Raw genomic sequence first — 14,945 nt, forward strand, 5'->3', positions numbered from 1 at the left:
GCTTCCATAATTTGGCTATTGCAAATAATACTGCAGTAAACATAGAGGTGCATATATCGTTTTGAATTAGTGTTTTTGTGTTCTTTGGGTAAGTACCCAAATCGTTAGTGTGATTACTGGATCATAGGGTAGATCTAGCTTTAGTTTTTTGAGAAACTTACATACTGTTTTCCACAGTGGCTGCACCAGTTTGCCTTCCCACCAACAGTACACGAGGGCTCCTTTTTCTGCACATCCTTGCCAACACTTGTTTCCATTTCTAATAGATTCTTTTGTGAAGCACAGTATGCTAAACACAATGTAATATTTTGTTGGCTTTACACATGAGTAGTCAAATATAAAGCAAAGCAATAATAAGATGTTCTATTCTAAAGATGTAACCTATAACCAGTTCAAGTCTAATAGGTTACAGTTGACAAGAGTTTCACTCTTTATAAATAATGCCAAGGATAAAAACTAACAAAGTAAGGTTCTGAGTCAATAGAATGCAAGTTTAGAATATGAGTAGTTAGCCTGAGGGCTCTGGACAACTTGGTGAATGGGTGAATTATTTTGATGATTTGGAAAGTACACTTGACCCTGTGCATGTGTGTGAATACATTGTACAAAAGCTGATTCATTTTTGTTAACCATTTTCTTTCCCAAAATGAATTTTGGATTTATATTTTCTTATGACATATTTACTTAAAGTCTAAATAACAGAAATGTAAAATGAACAAAGTAACATTTCCCTATAAACCTATCATACAGAAGTAATGTAGTAAACATTTTGATGAACATACTTTTTTTATACATATACCTGTCTATAAACATGCACGTAGAATTTTACTTAAATGGGTTTATACTATGCAGACTGCTTAATTTGCTTTTAAAACTCAATAGTATGTTGTCAGCAGCTTTCCTATCAGTGAATTTTTGCTGTAATTTCTAATGTTGTCAAGGCATCACATTTTATGTATGGAATATAATTTATTTAACTAGTCCTTGGAATATATTTTTAGAGTTCACATAATCCATGTTTCATAATTTCATATGCTTTTTTAGTCTGTTAAAAAGTGGAAGTTTTGAGACAGAAAAAGTGTGAATGAATAAAATGTTAACTCAGAACTATCCAAAGACAACTATAATTCTAGTGGGTAGTTTATGGTTTATTCATTATAAATCCATGTTTTCTTGTTCCACAAATATCTTGCAAAACTAAAAATCTGCTTTTGACTTTGATTTCATTTACAAGGTGGGATAAGACTAACAGTGGCATCTGAATAGAGGACTCCCCAAAGTTACTGTGCCACAGGTTAACTTTATATAAGCCACTGCTATGAGTGAGGTGTTAGGGGTCAGGTCAAGGATTTATTATAATAGTAACTTATGTTTTTTTTTTTTTTTTAAGTTTATTTATTTTGAGAGAGAGAATACATGCGAGGGAGGGAGGGGCAGAGAGGTGGGGAGAGAATCCCTCAGATTCTGTCAGCACAGAGTCTGATGTGGGATTCGATCTCGAACTGTGAGATGATGACCTGAGCTGAAATCAAGAGTCAGATGCTTAACTGACTGAGCCACCCAGTCGTCCTGGTAACTACGTTTTGACACTATACTATGTATATCCCAAGCACTATGCTAATAATAATGTTTGTTTAACTAATTTAATATTTGAACCACCCTGTGGATTAGAAATCTTCCTTATTTTTATAGATAGGAAACTGTGGTCCAGAGAAGTCCAGTGCTTAAAGGATTTGAGCCCACATGTTAAAAGATGGTGCTCTTAATCCGCTGTAGTATGCTAGCTCATAGTCTTTCTTTAGAGATGTTTTTCATCTAGAAGATTGTACCCAGGTTAGCATGTTTATTTCTTGTACTTCCTGTGTTATCATTCCTTGCATGTTGTTTTCTAGCATAGCATATTCTTTGAACCGTTTTAATTGTACTAATTAGTTTTCCATACCAACAGGGGGTATTGAAGCATGTGATAGATAGATTGCAAATATATAGTTCCGTTTAATTAACATTAACATTTTATACTTTTCTAGTGTACTCCCGGTAGTTGATTTTTTCTTTCACCCTTATCCGAAATCCTTCTACTGGGGACAATAACCTTTCATTCTACAATTAGTAATTAATGACTTAGTTTCACAAAGGCTGCGTCTCATTAAGAAAATAATGTAAGTTAACAAGTAATATATTTCAGTTGTTAGGAAGGAGTTTGAAGTAGTTATTATGAGTAGGGTGGTTTTGGACTCTTGAGGAAGGACCCTCTATGGAACAAAGTATAGACCCATACGGGCTGTCAACAGAAATACATTTGTAGACCTGGCGGTAGATTGGGGGTTTGTAAACTATGACCTGTTTTTATACTGCCCATGAGCTAAGAATGGCTTTTATATTTTTAAAGGGTTATAAAAATAAACAAAGAACATGTGACAGAGATGGAATGTGGCTTGCAAAGCTTGAAATATTTACTGTCTGGTATTGTACAGAAAGTTTGCCGATCCTTGCTCTAGATCATAGAAACGTGTAGGTTGAAAAGAGACCTAGAAATCATCTATTCTAATCTGTAAAGATTTAATACAACTCTGACATTTTAGAAATGAGGACTCTGAGTTAGGGAATGACTTGCTTTTCTATAACAAGGTATAAAGGCCGTGGGAGGTATTTTATAACTGAGGCATGTAGGCAACCTTTTCACTGATTTATGAAGTCCCCAACCCCCCAGTATTGACAGCTTCCTTATAAAGGTCCTTTGTTTCCCTAGTGTTCATTAACTGAATTTTCATGATAAATAAGTGTTGAGCTATCACCAGTTGTACAGAGGAACATGATTTTTTAAATTTGAATTTGCCTTCACTTATCCAGAATGAGAATGAGGTTGATACACCTGTTCATCCTTTTTAGAATTCCTTTGTCAGTCCGCCACAATAATTTGTAAGACTAACAATAGAATTTAAAAGTTTGAACTAAATATGAGCTACTTACTTGATGAGGTGTTTTGTTATTCTTGCTGCCCACTCTAGTCTGCACCCTAAAGTATGCAACCCGATGAGTAGGCACAGTTTTATCCTCACTTTACCAATGAGAAAGTCTGCAGCGCAGTGTGGTTAAGTAACTTGCCCAATATCACTCAGCTGATAGGAGTAAGAATTTGGACCCATGCAGTCTGTCAGTCTGCAGAGACTGTGCTCCTAACTGCAACCTCATGTGAGGTGTCCGATAGGATAAGTAAACAAAATGATACCACAAAGAGGCTGTCTCAACATATGTGTATGGCACTCCTCTTTAGGTCAGGTTTAGGCATGTTATAATTATGTACCCTTTTAACTGCTTCTGCTGTAGCTTTGTTTTGAATTTTCAAGGATAATGATATAACTTACCCAACTTGTGTTTTTATGCAGACTTGTAAAAAAGGCAAAAAGGGCCCAGGAGAAAAGGGCAAAAGTGGAAATGGAGGAGGAAAACCTCCTTCTGGTCCAAACCGAATGAATGGTCATCACCAACAGAATGGAGTGGAAAACATGATGTTGTTTGAAGTTGTTAAAATGGGCAAGAGTGCTATGCAGGTAATGTTTATCGTATTCATCCCAGTTCATTTGTACATTTTAAACTTTAGTGAGTTATATGAAATGCTGGAGATTTTGAATTGCATTTAAAAAATTTCTAACACTGCTTATTAGAAAAAAGCAATAAAGTCATCAAAACTAGGGATCTGTCCATTCAGACATAAGACCTTTAAGCTGTGTCTTGTCATTTTCTACTGCATTATTTTGTTTTCATGGTATATAATAAAAAATTCTTTGCTCAAAAAATATGCTGATGTAAACTATGAGGTTTTAATTTCCCCTGAATTTATGTGTCTACCATTAAAATATGAAGTCCTTTGCCCATATAGAATTCTTGGTTGAGTGACCTAATATAATCACCATCCACTTTAGTGAATTGAATTACGTTGATCACTGTTATCTATTACACATTTTATTACTTGTGCTGTTTCTTAGCAGAAGAGTAAAAAGTGAGAGTCATATCCATGTCAAGTCATCCTAATTTTGTTTCTTCTGCATGATTTTGTGACGAGAATTTAGGCTTTACATTGGAGACTAAACCTGTACTGTTTTAAAAAATTGAATAAACACTATACTCAAAGAAAATAAGGTTATTATTTACTTTATAAAAGCTACAAGGAATCATTTTCAGAGAATTAGTTTTAATCCAAAAAAAGTACACATGGATTGATTTTGGAGAACTAGCCATTTAAGCTTTGGTTATTAAAAAGTAAATATAATTCTTGTTTATAAATATGGACTTAATATGTATGGTTTTGTAAGTAAATTTTAAGTATCAATTAGGACTAATAAACAGCATTTTTACATGTATAATAAAAATTGTGTGAGCTGTTACCAGTTGTACAGAGGAACATGATTTTTTAAATTTGAATTTGCCTTCACTTATTCATCTATGGTTTGCTTTTTATATAGTTGTGATGAGGGTATGGATTTTATTTCTTTAATGTTTTAAATGACTATTTCATATATACATTTGATGTTTTAAAAAATAACATCTTAATTATATTACGGTGCTTGGTTTACTTAGTCGTTCCCTAATTTAAAAAGTTATCCCCCTCTCTGTTGTTCCCATGGTTTAATTTTATCAAAGAAATAAATTGTCTCAGTTACATCATATATAGTATTTCATTACTTTCTTTTTTATTTTTATATTATACTTTTTTCTATAATATTTTAAGCTGTTAAATGCATTAATCTTTTTTCTGGTATCTTTCATTTTTGTTAACATCAGAAGTCTCAACTTATATCCACAGCTAATTAGACTGTTCTAATTTTGTCTGGTCTATAGGGTTTTTGTTTAACTTTTTGGCTCATCAAAAATTTTTAATAGAAAATGTGAGGATTTCACTTTATATTTAATTTTTTTGTTAATGGTATCTCAGTGTTTAAAGAATGAACATTTTCTTTATTTTTGTGATTATGGTTTGTCACATATGAAGATTGTACCTCTATGCTATTTGTTTTTCTATTTCTAAAAGTGTTTTCACCCTTAAAAGTGGAATGTCCACAGTATCTCTCCATTGATTTCCCTGAATTGTCTTCTACCTCTAGTTTGTTTTGTGTACTCTTACTTGTGTTATCTTGGTAATACAAAATTTGATCAAGGAAGTCTCCTGTTTACAAGCTTCCAACAGTTCTTCCTTATCTAAAAGTTCCAGCCCAGATTTTTTTTTATGGTGTGCTTGCTCTTCCCCAGCCACAGTATGTACTCTGCTTCCACCCTACCCAGCACTCCCACACCTTTCTTTTCGTTTTTTCCCTTTGCCTGGAATAGCCTTCTTTCTTTTCTTTTCTCCTTTTCTTTCTTCTTTTTTCTTTTCTTTACTCTTCTTTCTTTCTTTCTTTCTTTCTTTCTTTCTTTCTTTCTTTCGGTATCACATAAGATTGACTTAAATCATATGTCACTCTTTTGAGAAGCATTCACAGGCTCTGTCTCTTTCCTTGAATATATTTCTTACTCTCCTCTTTCCATTATAGCACTTAGTATATTGTAATATAGGTATGCATGTGTCTGAAAATGCTTCTGGGTTATTAATTTCTTGATCAGGGACTGTGTATTATTATACATGAAAGTAAGTACAAGACAGGTCATTGGTTTTCAAATAGTTTTTATTTTAAAAAAGGAGGGATCATGCATGCCCATGCCCTTAGTTCTAGTAGATAATATATGTTGAATCTTATTGAATAGATTTTTAGCAAGTTACTTGATGATGAAAATTTTAAAATATTTTAATGTGTTAGCTTGTATTTATTACACCAGCCTTGTATTCCTAGTACAAATTTTATTTGATCTTTCTCAGTAACCTTTTAATGTGATGTGATCTTTTTGTAAGATTTCATTAAATATTTTTGTATCTTTATTAATGAAAATAGCCCTTGTTCACTTATCTGTTGCTGCATAACAAATCACTCCAAGCTTAATGATTTAAGAGAACAATCATTTTATTAGGCTTAATGATTCTGTGTTGGTCTAGAATTCAGATGGAACTAAATAGGGATGAAATTGTCTATGCTCCTATCCATGATAGCTGGGGGCCTTACCTGACACAGCTTTAATGCTTGGAGGTTACGTAAACGGTTAGGGACTATAATCATCTGGAGGCTTCTTTATTGATGTTTGGTGTCTAGTCTGGAGTGACTTGAAGGCTGGGCACAGCTGGAACTGTTACCTGGAGTGTGCATAAATGGCTCTTGCATGTGGCTTGGGTTTCTTACATTATGGCTTCTGGGTTTGGATAGTGTCCTGAGCAGGAGCGTTTAGTTCTCTAGTGCTCCAAGAACCCAATGCAGTTGAATGGTGTTCAGTGACTTACCTTTGGAAGCATCATTTTTACTGCCTTCAGTCCTAGATAAGGGAACATAGATAGACCCCACTTCTTACTGAAGAACAGTGTCCAACATTTTGGGCCATATTTTAAAGCTCCCACAGTCCTATAATATATTCTCTTGGCATTTATTAATTGTATCATATTTGGGAATAATCCTAAATGTGTTAAATTGATTTAGTTAACATACCTAAGCTGTTGTAAAGTACAGAAAAGGACTGAAATCTAGAAATTAGGTAAAATTGTAGAAGATTTCTTCTCATTCTCTGAGCCAGGTAGTTCTTAGATAATACTTCCTTTTTATTTTCTTTAATGTATATCAAATTGTACATATTTTATTCATTTAGTTTGTACCCAGGTTTTATATTTGTTGGTACAGAAGTTCAGTGTTTTCCCCTCTTGACATTTTGGTTCTTTTAGTAGCTCTTATTTTTCATCCTAATTTTTAAAGCTTGGTTTATTTAAAAATAATTTTCATCAGCTTTGTGGTTTCCTCTTCTGTCCCCCAAAGAATAAAGTGCTGCTTTATTTTTTTTAGCTCTGTCCTATTTACAGAAAATATAATGTTGAAACATACTTCACATACCATAAAATTCACCCTTTACAATGTAAATTCAGTGGTTTTTAGTATATTCACCGAGTTGTGTAGCCATCACCACAATCTAATTTTACAATAATTTAATTTTTTTTGTTTTTGAGAGAGCATGAGCGGGGGAGGGGCAGAAGGCGAGGTGGGCAGAGGATCAGAAGCGGGCTCTGTGGTGACTGCAGTGAGCCAAATGCATGGGTGGAACCCATGAACCTCAGGATCATGACCTGCACTGAAGTCAGAGGCTCAACCACCTGAGCCACCCGGGTGCCCCTAATTTTAAGATATTTTTAAAGAAAGAAACCTTGTGCCTCTTAGCAATCATTTTCTCTTCATCTGCCCCACATCTAGGCAACCACTAATTGACTTTTTATAAATTTGCCTATTCAGAACATTTCATATATATGATCCATTCAATATTTGGTCCTTTTTGAGTTTTTTCTTTGACTTAACATAATGTTTTCAAGGCTCATCCATATTGTATGTATCATAACCTCATTCTTTTTTATTGCCAAATATTCCATTTTGTTTATCCATTCATCTTTTGATGCACATTTTGTTTGTTTCCACTTTTTGGCTGTTGTGAATAATGCTGTTACAAGTATTGTACAGGTTTTTGTTTGAACATACATCTTCATTTTGCTTGGGTAATACATACCTAGGAGTTGAGTTGCAGGATCATATAGTAACTTTTTAACCATTTGAAAAGCTGCCAAACTATTTTTCCAAAGTGGCAGCACCGTTATATGTTCTTCACCAGCAGTGTTTTAGCATTCAGTTTCTCACATCCTTGCCAATACTTGTCACTGTCTGTATTTTTTATTATAGCCATCCTAGTGGGTGTGAAGTGGTATCTTATACTTTTTATTTCCGTTTCCTCGATGGCTAGTTACATTGAGCATCTTTTGATGAGCTAACGGCCATTTGTTTATCTTCTGTATAGAACTGTATTCAGAATCGTTGTCTATTTTTTAATGTTTATTTTTTAGGGGGGGGGAGTGGAGGGTAGAGAGAGAGAGAGAGAGAGGGAGAGAGAGGGAGAGAAAGAGAAAATATGAATATCCCAAGCAGGCTCCACCCTGAACATGGAGCCTGATGTGGGGCTTGATCTTATGAATGTGAGATCATGACCTGAACCGAAAATCAAGAGTTGGATGCTTAACCCACTGAGCTATCCAGGTGCCCCTCTCTGTATTTTTAATTATTTGATGTTTAAAAATTATTAAATTGTAAGAAAAATTTTTTAATGTTTATTTATTTTTGAGACACACACACACACACACACACACACACAGAGTGTGAGTGGGGAAGGATCAGGAAAAGAGGGAGACAGAATCTGAAGTAGGCTCCAGGCTCTGGGCTGTCAGCACAGAGCCTGACGCTGGGGGCTCACAAACTGTGAGATCATGACCTGAGCCGGAGTCGGCCGCTTAACCGACTGAGCCACTCAAGTGCCCTGTAAGAGTTCTTCAGATAGGCATACCTCAGAGATATTGTTGGTTTGGTTCTAAACCACTGCAGTAAAGCAAATAACACAATAAAGCAAGTCAGATGAATTTTTTGGTTTCCCAGTATGTATAAAAGTTATGTTTATACAGTACTGTGGTCTGTTAAGTGTGCAACAGCATTATGTCTAAACTGTATATACTTTTTTCAGAATTTTAAAAAATATTTAAATGTTTTTAGAGAGAGTGCGAGTCAGGAAGATGGGCAGAGGGAGATAGAACCTTAAGTAGTCTCTATGCTCAGTGTGGAATCTGACGCGGGCTTGGACTCACAACCCTGGGATCATGAACTGAGCTGAAATCAAGAGTGTGATGCTCAGTTGCCTGAGCCACCCAGGCACCCCTTAACTGTATATACCTTAATTAAAAAATACTTTATTGCTGAAAAATGGTAATCATTATCTGAGCTTCTGGTGAGTTGCCGTCTTTTCGCTGGTAGAGGATCTGGCTTCAGTGTTGATTGATGGCTGCTCATGGATTGAGATGGTGGTTGCTGAAGTTTTGGGTGACTGATAATTTCTTAGAATAAGACAACAATGAAATTTGCCACATCAATAGACTGTTCCTTTCACAAATGATTTATTTGTAGCATGCAATACGGTTTGATAGCATTTTACCCACAGTAGACCTTCCAAAAATGAAGTCAATCTTCTCAAAACCTGCTGCTGCTTTATCATTTAAGTTGATATAATATTCTAAATCCTTTGTTGTCATTTCAACAATCTTCACAGCATCTTCACCTGGAGTAGATTCCATCTCAAGAAACCACTTTCTTTGATCGTCTATAAGAAGCATTCCTCATTCGTTAGAAGTTTTGTCATAGGATTTCAGCAATTCAGTCACATCTTTAGGCTCCATTTCCTCCTCCTTCTCCTTTTTTTTTTTTAATGTTTAAGGTGGGGGAAGGGGCAGAGAGAGAGAGAAAGAAAATATCCCAAGTAGGTTCCACACTGTCAGCACAGAGGCTGACGTGCGGCTAGATCTCACAAACTATGAGATCACAATCTGAGCTGAAATGAAGAGTCATATGTTTAACTGACTGAGCCATCCAGGGGCCCCTTCAGGCTCCATTTCTAATTTTAGTTCTTTTGCTATTTCTACCACATCTGCAGTCAAATTTCTACCACATCTACTGGAAGTGTTGAAGCCCTCAAAGTCAGCTAGGAGGGTTACAATCAACAACTTCTAAACTCCTGTTAATTTTGATATTTTGACTTCTTCCCATGGATCACAAATATTGTAAATGGCATATAGAATGATGAATCATTTACAGAAGGTATTCAATGGACTTTGCTCATATACATCAGAGGAATCACCAACTATGGCAGCTATAGCCTTGTGAAACGTATTTCTTAAATAAGAAGATTTGAAAGTTGAAATTTTCCTGATCCATGGGCTGCAGAATGGATTTTGTGTTAGTAGGCATGAAAATAACATGAATCTCCTATTGTACATTTCCATCAGAGCTCGTGGGTGACCAGGTGCTTTGTCAATAAGCAGTAATATTTTGAAAGGAATTTTTTTTCCTGAGCAGTAGGCCTCAAACGTGGGCTTCATATATTCAGTAAACCATGTTGACAACAGGCTTTGTTGTTCCATTTATAGAGCACAGACATAGTAGATTCAGCGTAATTCTTAAGGGCCCTAGGATTTTTGGAATGGTAAATGAACATTGCCTTCAACTTAAAGTCACCAGCTGCATTAGTCCCTGACAGGAGGGTCAGTCTGTCCTTTGAAGCTGTGAAGACCAGCATTGACGTCTCTCTAGCTAGCTATGAAAGTCTAAGATGGCGTCTACTTCCACGATAAGGCTATTTTGTTTACATTGGAAATTTATTGTTGAGTAGCTACCCTGGTTAATTATCTTAGCTAGTTTTCTGGATAATTTACTGCAGCTTATACATCAGCATTTACTGCCTCACCTTGCACTTTGATGTGAAGGAGACACCTTCTTTCCTTAAACTTCATGAACCAACCTCTCCTAGCTTCGGTTTTCCTTCTGCATTTTCTTCACCTTTGCCAGCCTTTGTAAAATCGAAGAGAGTTGTGAGGCCTTACCCTGGATTAGACTTTGGCTTAAGGCACTTTTGTGGCTGGTTTGATTCTCTTATCCAGACCTGTAAAACTTTCTCCATGTCAGCAATAAGACCGTTTCATTTTGTTGTCATCATGTGTTCAGTGAACAACACATCATTTTCTGCAAGAATTTTTCCTTTTCATTTATAACTTGGCTATTTGGCTCAAGAGGCCTGCCTATCTTTTGGCCTATCTCTGCTTTTGGCATGCCTTCCTTGTTAAGCTAATCATTTTTAGCTTTTAATTTAAAGGGAGAGATGTGCAACTCTTTCTTTCACTTAAACACTTGGAGGTCATTGTAGGGTTATTAATTGGCCTGCTTTTAATACTAGTATGTCTCAAGGACTACACAGGTCTGAGGAGAGAGAGAGGTGAGGAAATCAAAGCACACACAGCATTTATTAAGTTCGCAGTCTTATATAGGCACGGATTATGGTGCCCCATAACAACTACAATACTGACATCAAAGATCTCAGATTCCCATAACAAATATAATAATGAAAAAGTTTAAAATATTGAGAGAATTACCAAAATGTGACAGAGACCCAAAGTGAGCATGTGCTGTTGGATAAATGGCTCCAATAGACTTGCTTGACACCTGGTTGCCACAAACTTTTGGTTTGTAAAAACAATACAACCCGCAAACAAAACAACCCATGGTATCTGTGAAGTGCAATAACACAATATATGCTTCTATATTTTGAGTACAAATGCCTTACCAGATACATGACTTGCAAATATTTTGCCCTATTCTGTGGATTGTCTTTTCTCATCCTTGATTGAGTCTTTTGAAATACAAAAGTTTTCAATGTGATTAAGTGAAATTGGTCATTTGTCTTTCATGCTTTTAGTCTAATATCTAGGAATAGTTTGCTTAACACACAGTTAAAGATTTACTTAGTTGCTTTATCGTTTTAGCTGTTACATTTTGGTCTTTGATCATTTTGAGTTAAGGTTTGTGTATGGTATGAGGTAGGGCCCAACTTCATTCTTCTGCATACAGATACCCAGTTTTGCCAGCACCATTTGTTGAAAAGCTAGTCTTCATTGAATTGTCTTGGCATCAAAAAAATCAAGTAACCATCAATATAAAAAAATAAATTTTTAGATTCTCATTTTTAGATTCTCATTTTTATTCCATTGATCGACACATTTATCCTTAAGCCTGTATTATCTTGATTACTGTAACTTTGTAGCAGGTTTTCAAAATCATGAAGTGTGAGTCCTCCAACTTTGTGTTTCTTTTTCAAGATTGTTGGACTATTCTAGGTCTCTTGAATTACCAAAGGATTTTAGGATCAGCTTTCCAATTTCTACTAAGAAGACAGCTAGGCTTTAAAAAAAGTTTTTTTTTTTTTAATGTTGTTTACGTTTGAGAGAGAGAGTGCACAAGTGGGGGAGGGAGGGGGACACACACACACACACACACACACACACACACACACAATCCTAAGCAGGCTCCAGGCTCTGAGCTGTCAGCACTGAGCCCAGTGCAGGGCTCGAACTCAGGAACTGAGATCATGACCTGAGACGAAGTCGGACGCTTAACCGACTGAGCCACCCAGGTGCCCCATTTAATAGGGATTGTGTTGAGTCCGTAGATCTATTTGGAAAGTATTGTCATCTAATAATATTAAGTCTTCAGATCCATGAACTGTCCTACTTTCTTATGATGTTTATTTAGCCATCAGTTTGCTTTTGTTATTAACATGGGACTATTAGTGCTCAGTGTTGAAAAAAAATTGTTTGGTGGTGCATTTTCTCATTGACCCAGCCATTCACATCTTTTAAAAGATTTTTGTTTTCATTTCATTGAAATGTTAATATTCAAGTGTTATTTATATTTACTACCATGTTTTAGTGAAAAAATATGGGTGTGATGTTTAATATTTTCTAGGATATCCTTAATGTCACTAAAAAGTAAGTAGTTACACTTTATAGAGTTGGGTCCCATAGTTTTCAGATTCCTTTTAATGCAGATTAAACAGAAGATCGATCATCATTTTGTGGCATCAGGTGATTATTTTATTGAATTCAGTTAAAATTTAATTTTAAATTTTAGTACACAAGTATGTATATATTAATTTGAAGTAATGGGATACCATTTAATGTTGAATCTTAATGACTTTAATCACACTTAATTCTTAGAACATTGCAAAAGCTAATTTGTTTTTTTTGCATTAGCAAAAGTTAATTTTTCTTTAATTTCTTCCTCTGCTGTAGTCGGTGGTAGATGATTGGATAGAATCCTACAAGCATGACCGAGATATAGCACTTCTTGACCTCATCAACTTTTTTATTCAGTGTTCAGGCTGTAAAGGTAAGATACATTGATTTTGGAAGCAGAATGTTCTCAAATGATCTCTTTCTGTTCCACCTAAATATACATTAGTGCTTTACATGGAAAATAATGCCAAGATACTGAATTGTTTGCATTATAATCATACAAAATGTTAAAGGAAAAAAGAGCAAAGAACAAAATAAGAAAGAAACTCTGTTGAGACCATTGTATTCATATGTGAAAGTTAACTAAAAACTTGGCAATTTATAATTATTATATTACTTTTATTAGATATATTTCCCACTTTCAGCATCTGGTTTTAGGAACAAAGAAATGGATTAAGAAGGGAGGAGGAAGATAATGAAGAGATACAGGTTCAAGTGGCAGGGAATTGTAAAGTGTAGGGAGTTTAAAAGTGCCATGAATAAGAGTAAGTAAGTAGGTAAGTAAGTAACTAAGTTAAGTAAGGTTTTGGTGAACTTTCTAGTTTTTTTTTTCTCTAAAAAGTAGAGAAGTTTCGGAGTGGGGTTTTGTTGAAAAATTTTTTTCACTTTATTTAAAAAGATTTTGAAGTAGGAGTGAGGTAAATATAAAATACAGTAGTGTCTTCCCTGGGGCAAAAATACTTAGTGCAGACATTTGGCAGGGAGACAAAATTATGTAAGTTGGGGGGTGTCATACATCCTGATCTGGATCAGTAAATGATTCAGACAAAATCCTGGGCAGGTTAGGACCTATTTTGTTTCTCTGTAATACTTGGTCCGTCCTTAAAATTCTAGAAGGTGTCCAGGAAAATAAATGTTACAGAGTTTTCCAAGAGTATTACATTTTTTTTTAAATGAAAGTGGTACCAAAAACAGGCATTAGTAATAAGTCAGGAGGAGGGATGTTTGCTTAAAAATAGATCTGAGAAGTTAAGATGTTAATGACAGATTTAAGTAAATCTGTAAAGAGAATCCAAAGAAGCACATTATTTATGTCTACTCCTTTAATTCTATAATAATACTTTAAAAGTACTATTATTGAAGTTGTAAAACAAGTCACATTTTTTAAATGAGTTTTTACTTTTTTATTTTTATTTTTTAACTTTGAAAGTGACATTTTATTGAAAATAGAGTTTACATTCTTCTCACATTTCTCTTCCAAGTAGCATAGGAGTAAAATCCTAATTCTCAAAATTACACTGCTCAGTGTAAAATTTAGATAATCTGTTTATATAAAGACTTTTTCAGTTAGGTTTTTAAAATATTTATTTTAATTTCAGTGTTGTTAACATGTAGTATTCTGTTATTTTCAGGTGTACAGTATAGTAATTCAGCAGTTCCTGTGAACAAGTAACCTTTTAAGAAATGATACATTTAATTTGAGGTTGATCACAACATTCAGTGCAGCATGCATACTAGATATTATGTATGAGAGTCCAGATGGATAAAAAATTAACTTCTTGAGTCTTACCTGCATAATCTCATTAATGTGGTCAGTTTTGAGATTTTAAAAATTGTCTTTTTAGAGACTTTAAAACTTTAGAGTACAGAGTTGCCTAGTGTACTTCTCAGCTACAGGTAGCCACAAATCAGTATTACAGAATTCTGCAGACTCTGCTCAAGGGGTGTGTAGTAATGACAGAGTGATGAATCAGAATAACACTTTTCATAAATGAGATATATCAATATTATTTTTATTTTGTCTACGTCCAGTCTATTTTTCTGGAGTAGAAGAAATCAGGTACCTGTTTGTGGTGGTGTGTAATCAAGGGCCCTGTCCTTTTTCTTTAGATTCTTTGACAGTGGAAGGTTGATTGCAGAACAACTGAACAGGTGCCAGAAATAACTTGATGAGCTAAAATTCTGATTTTTATGTTTAGTCTTCCCTGTTATACAGTAGTTTGGTTAGTTTTAGTTTCCTTAGTTAGGCTCCTCATTGTAGTTTTAAAGCAAGGCCATAGTCAGAGCATTTTCCTTTATCAGATTCATTCCTTTTCTGGCACCAGCGTGTTTTATGAATCAGGAGCCTGCCAGTTGAGCGTTTGGATACACTTGGTCATAAACTAGGTTGTCCAGATTTTTAAAAATTGAAGGTGTTGAAAACTTAAATTATTAGGTATATTTAAACACTGCC

General features: G+C 34.9%; 1 protein-coding gene across 6 annotated transcripts in view; it reads left to right on the forward strand.

The window, feature by feature from the left end:
• STAG2 (stromal antigen 2) overlaps positions 1-14,945 on the forward strand; it is a 139,107-nt gene that overhangs the window by 57,436 nt on the left and 66,726 nt on the right. For all 6 annotated transcript variants that reach the window (XM_047843562.1, XM_047843567.1, XM_047843566.1 and 3 more), the window contains 2 exons: positions 3,387-3,551; positions 12,770-12,866. In XM_047843562.1, the coding sequence (XP_047699518.1) occupies positions 3,387-3,551; positions 12,770-12,866 (262 nt within the window). The remainder of the gene's footprint in view (positions 1-3,386; positions 3,552-12,769; positions 12,867-14,945) is intronic.

The sequence above is a fragment of the Prionailurus viverrinus genome, chromosome X, assembly GCF_022837055.1.
Source record: "Prionailurus viverrinus isolate Anna chromosome X, UM_Priviv_1.0, whole genome shotgun sequence".
Lineage (NCBI taxonomy): Eukaryota > Metazoa > Chordata > Mammalia > Carnivora > Felidae > Prionailurus > Prionailurus viverrinus.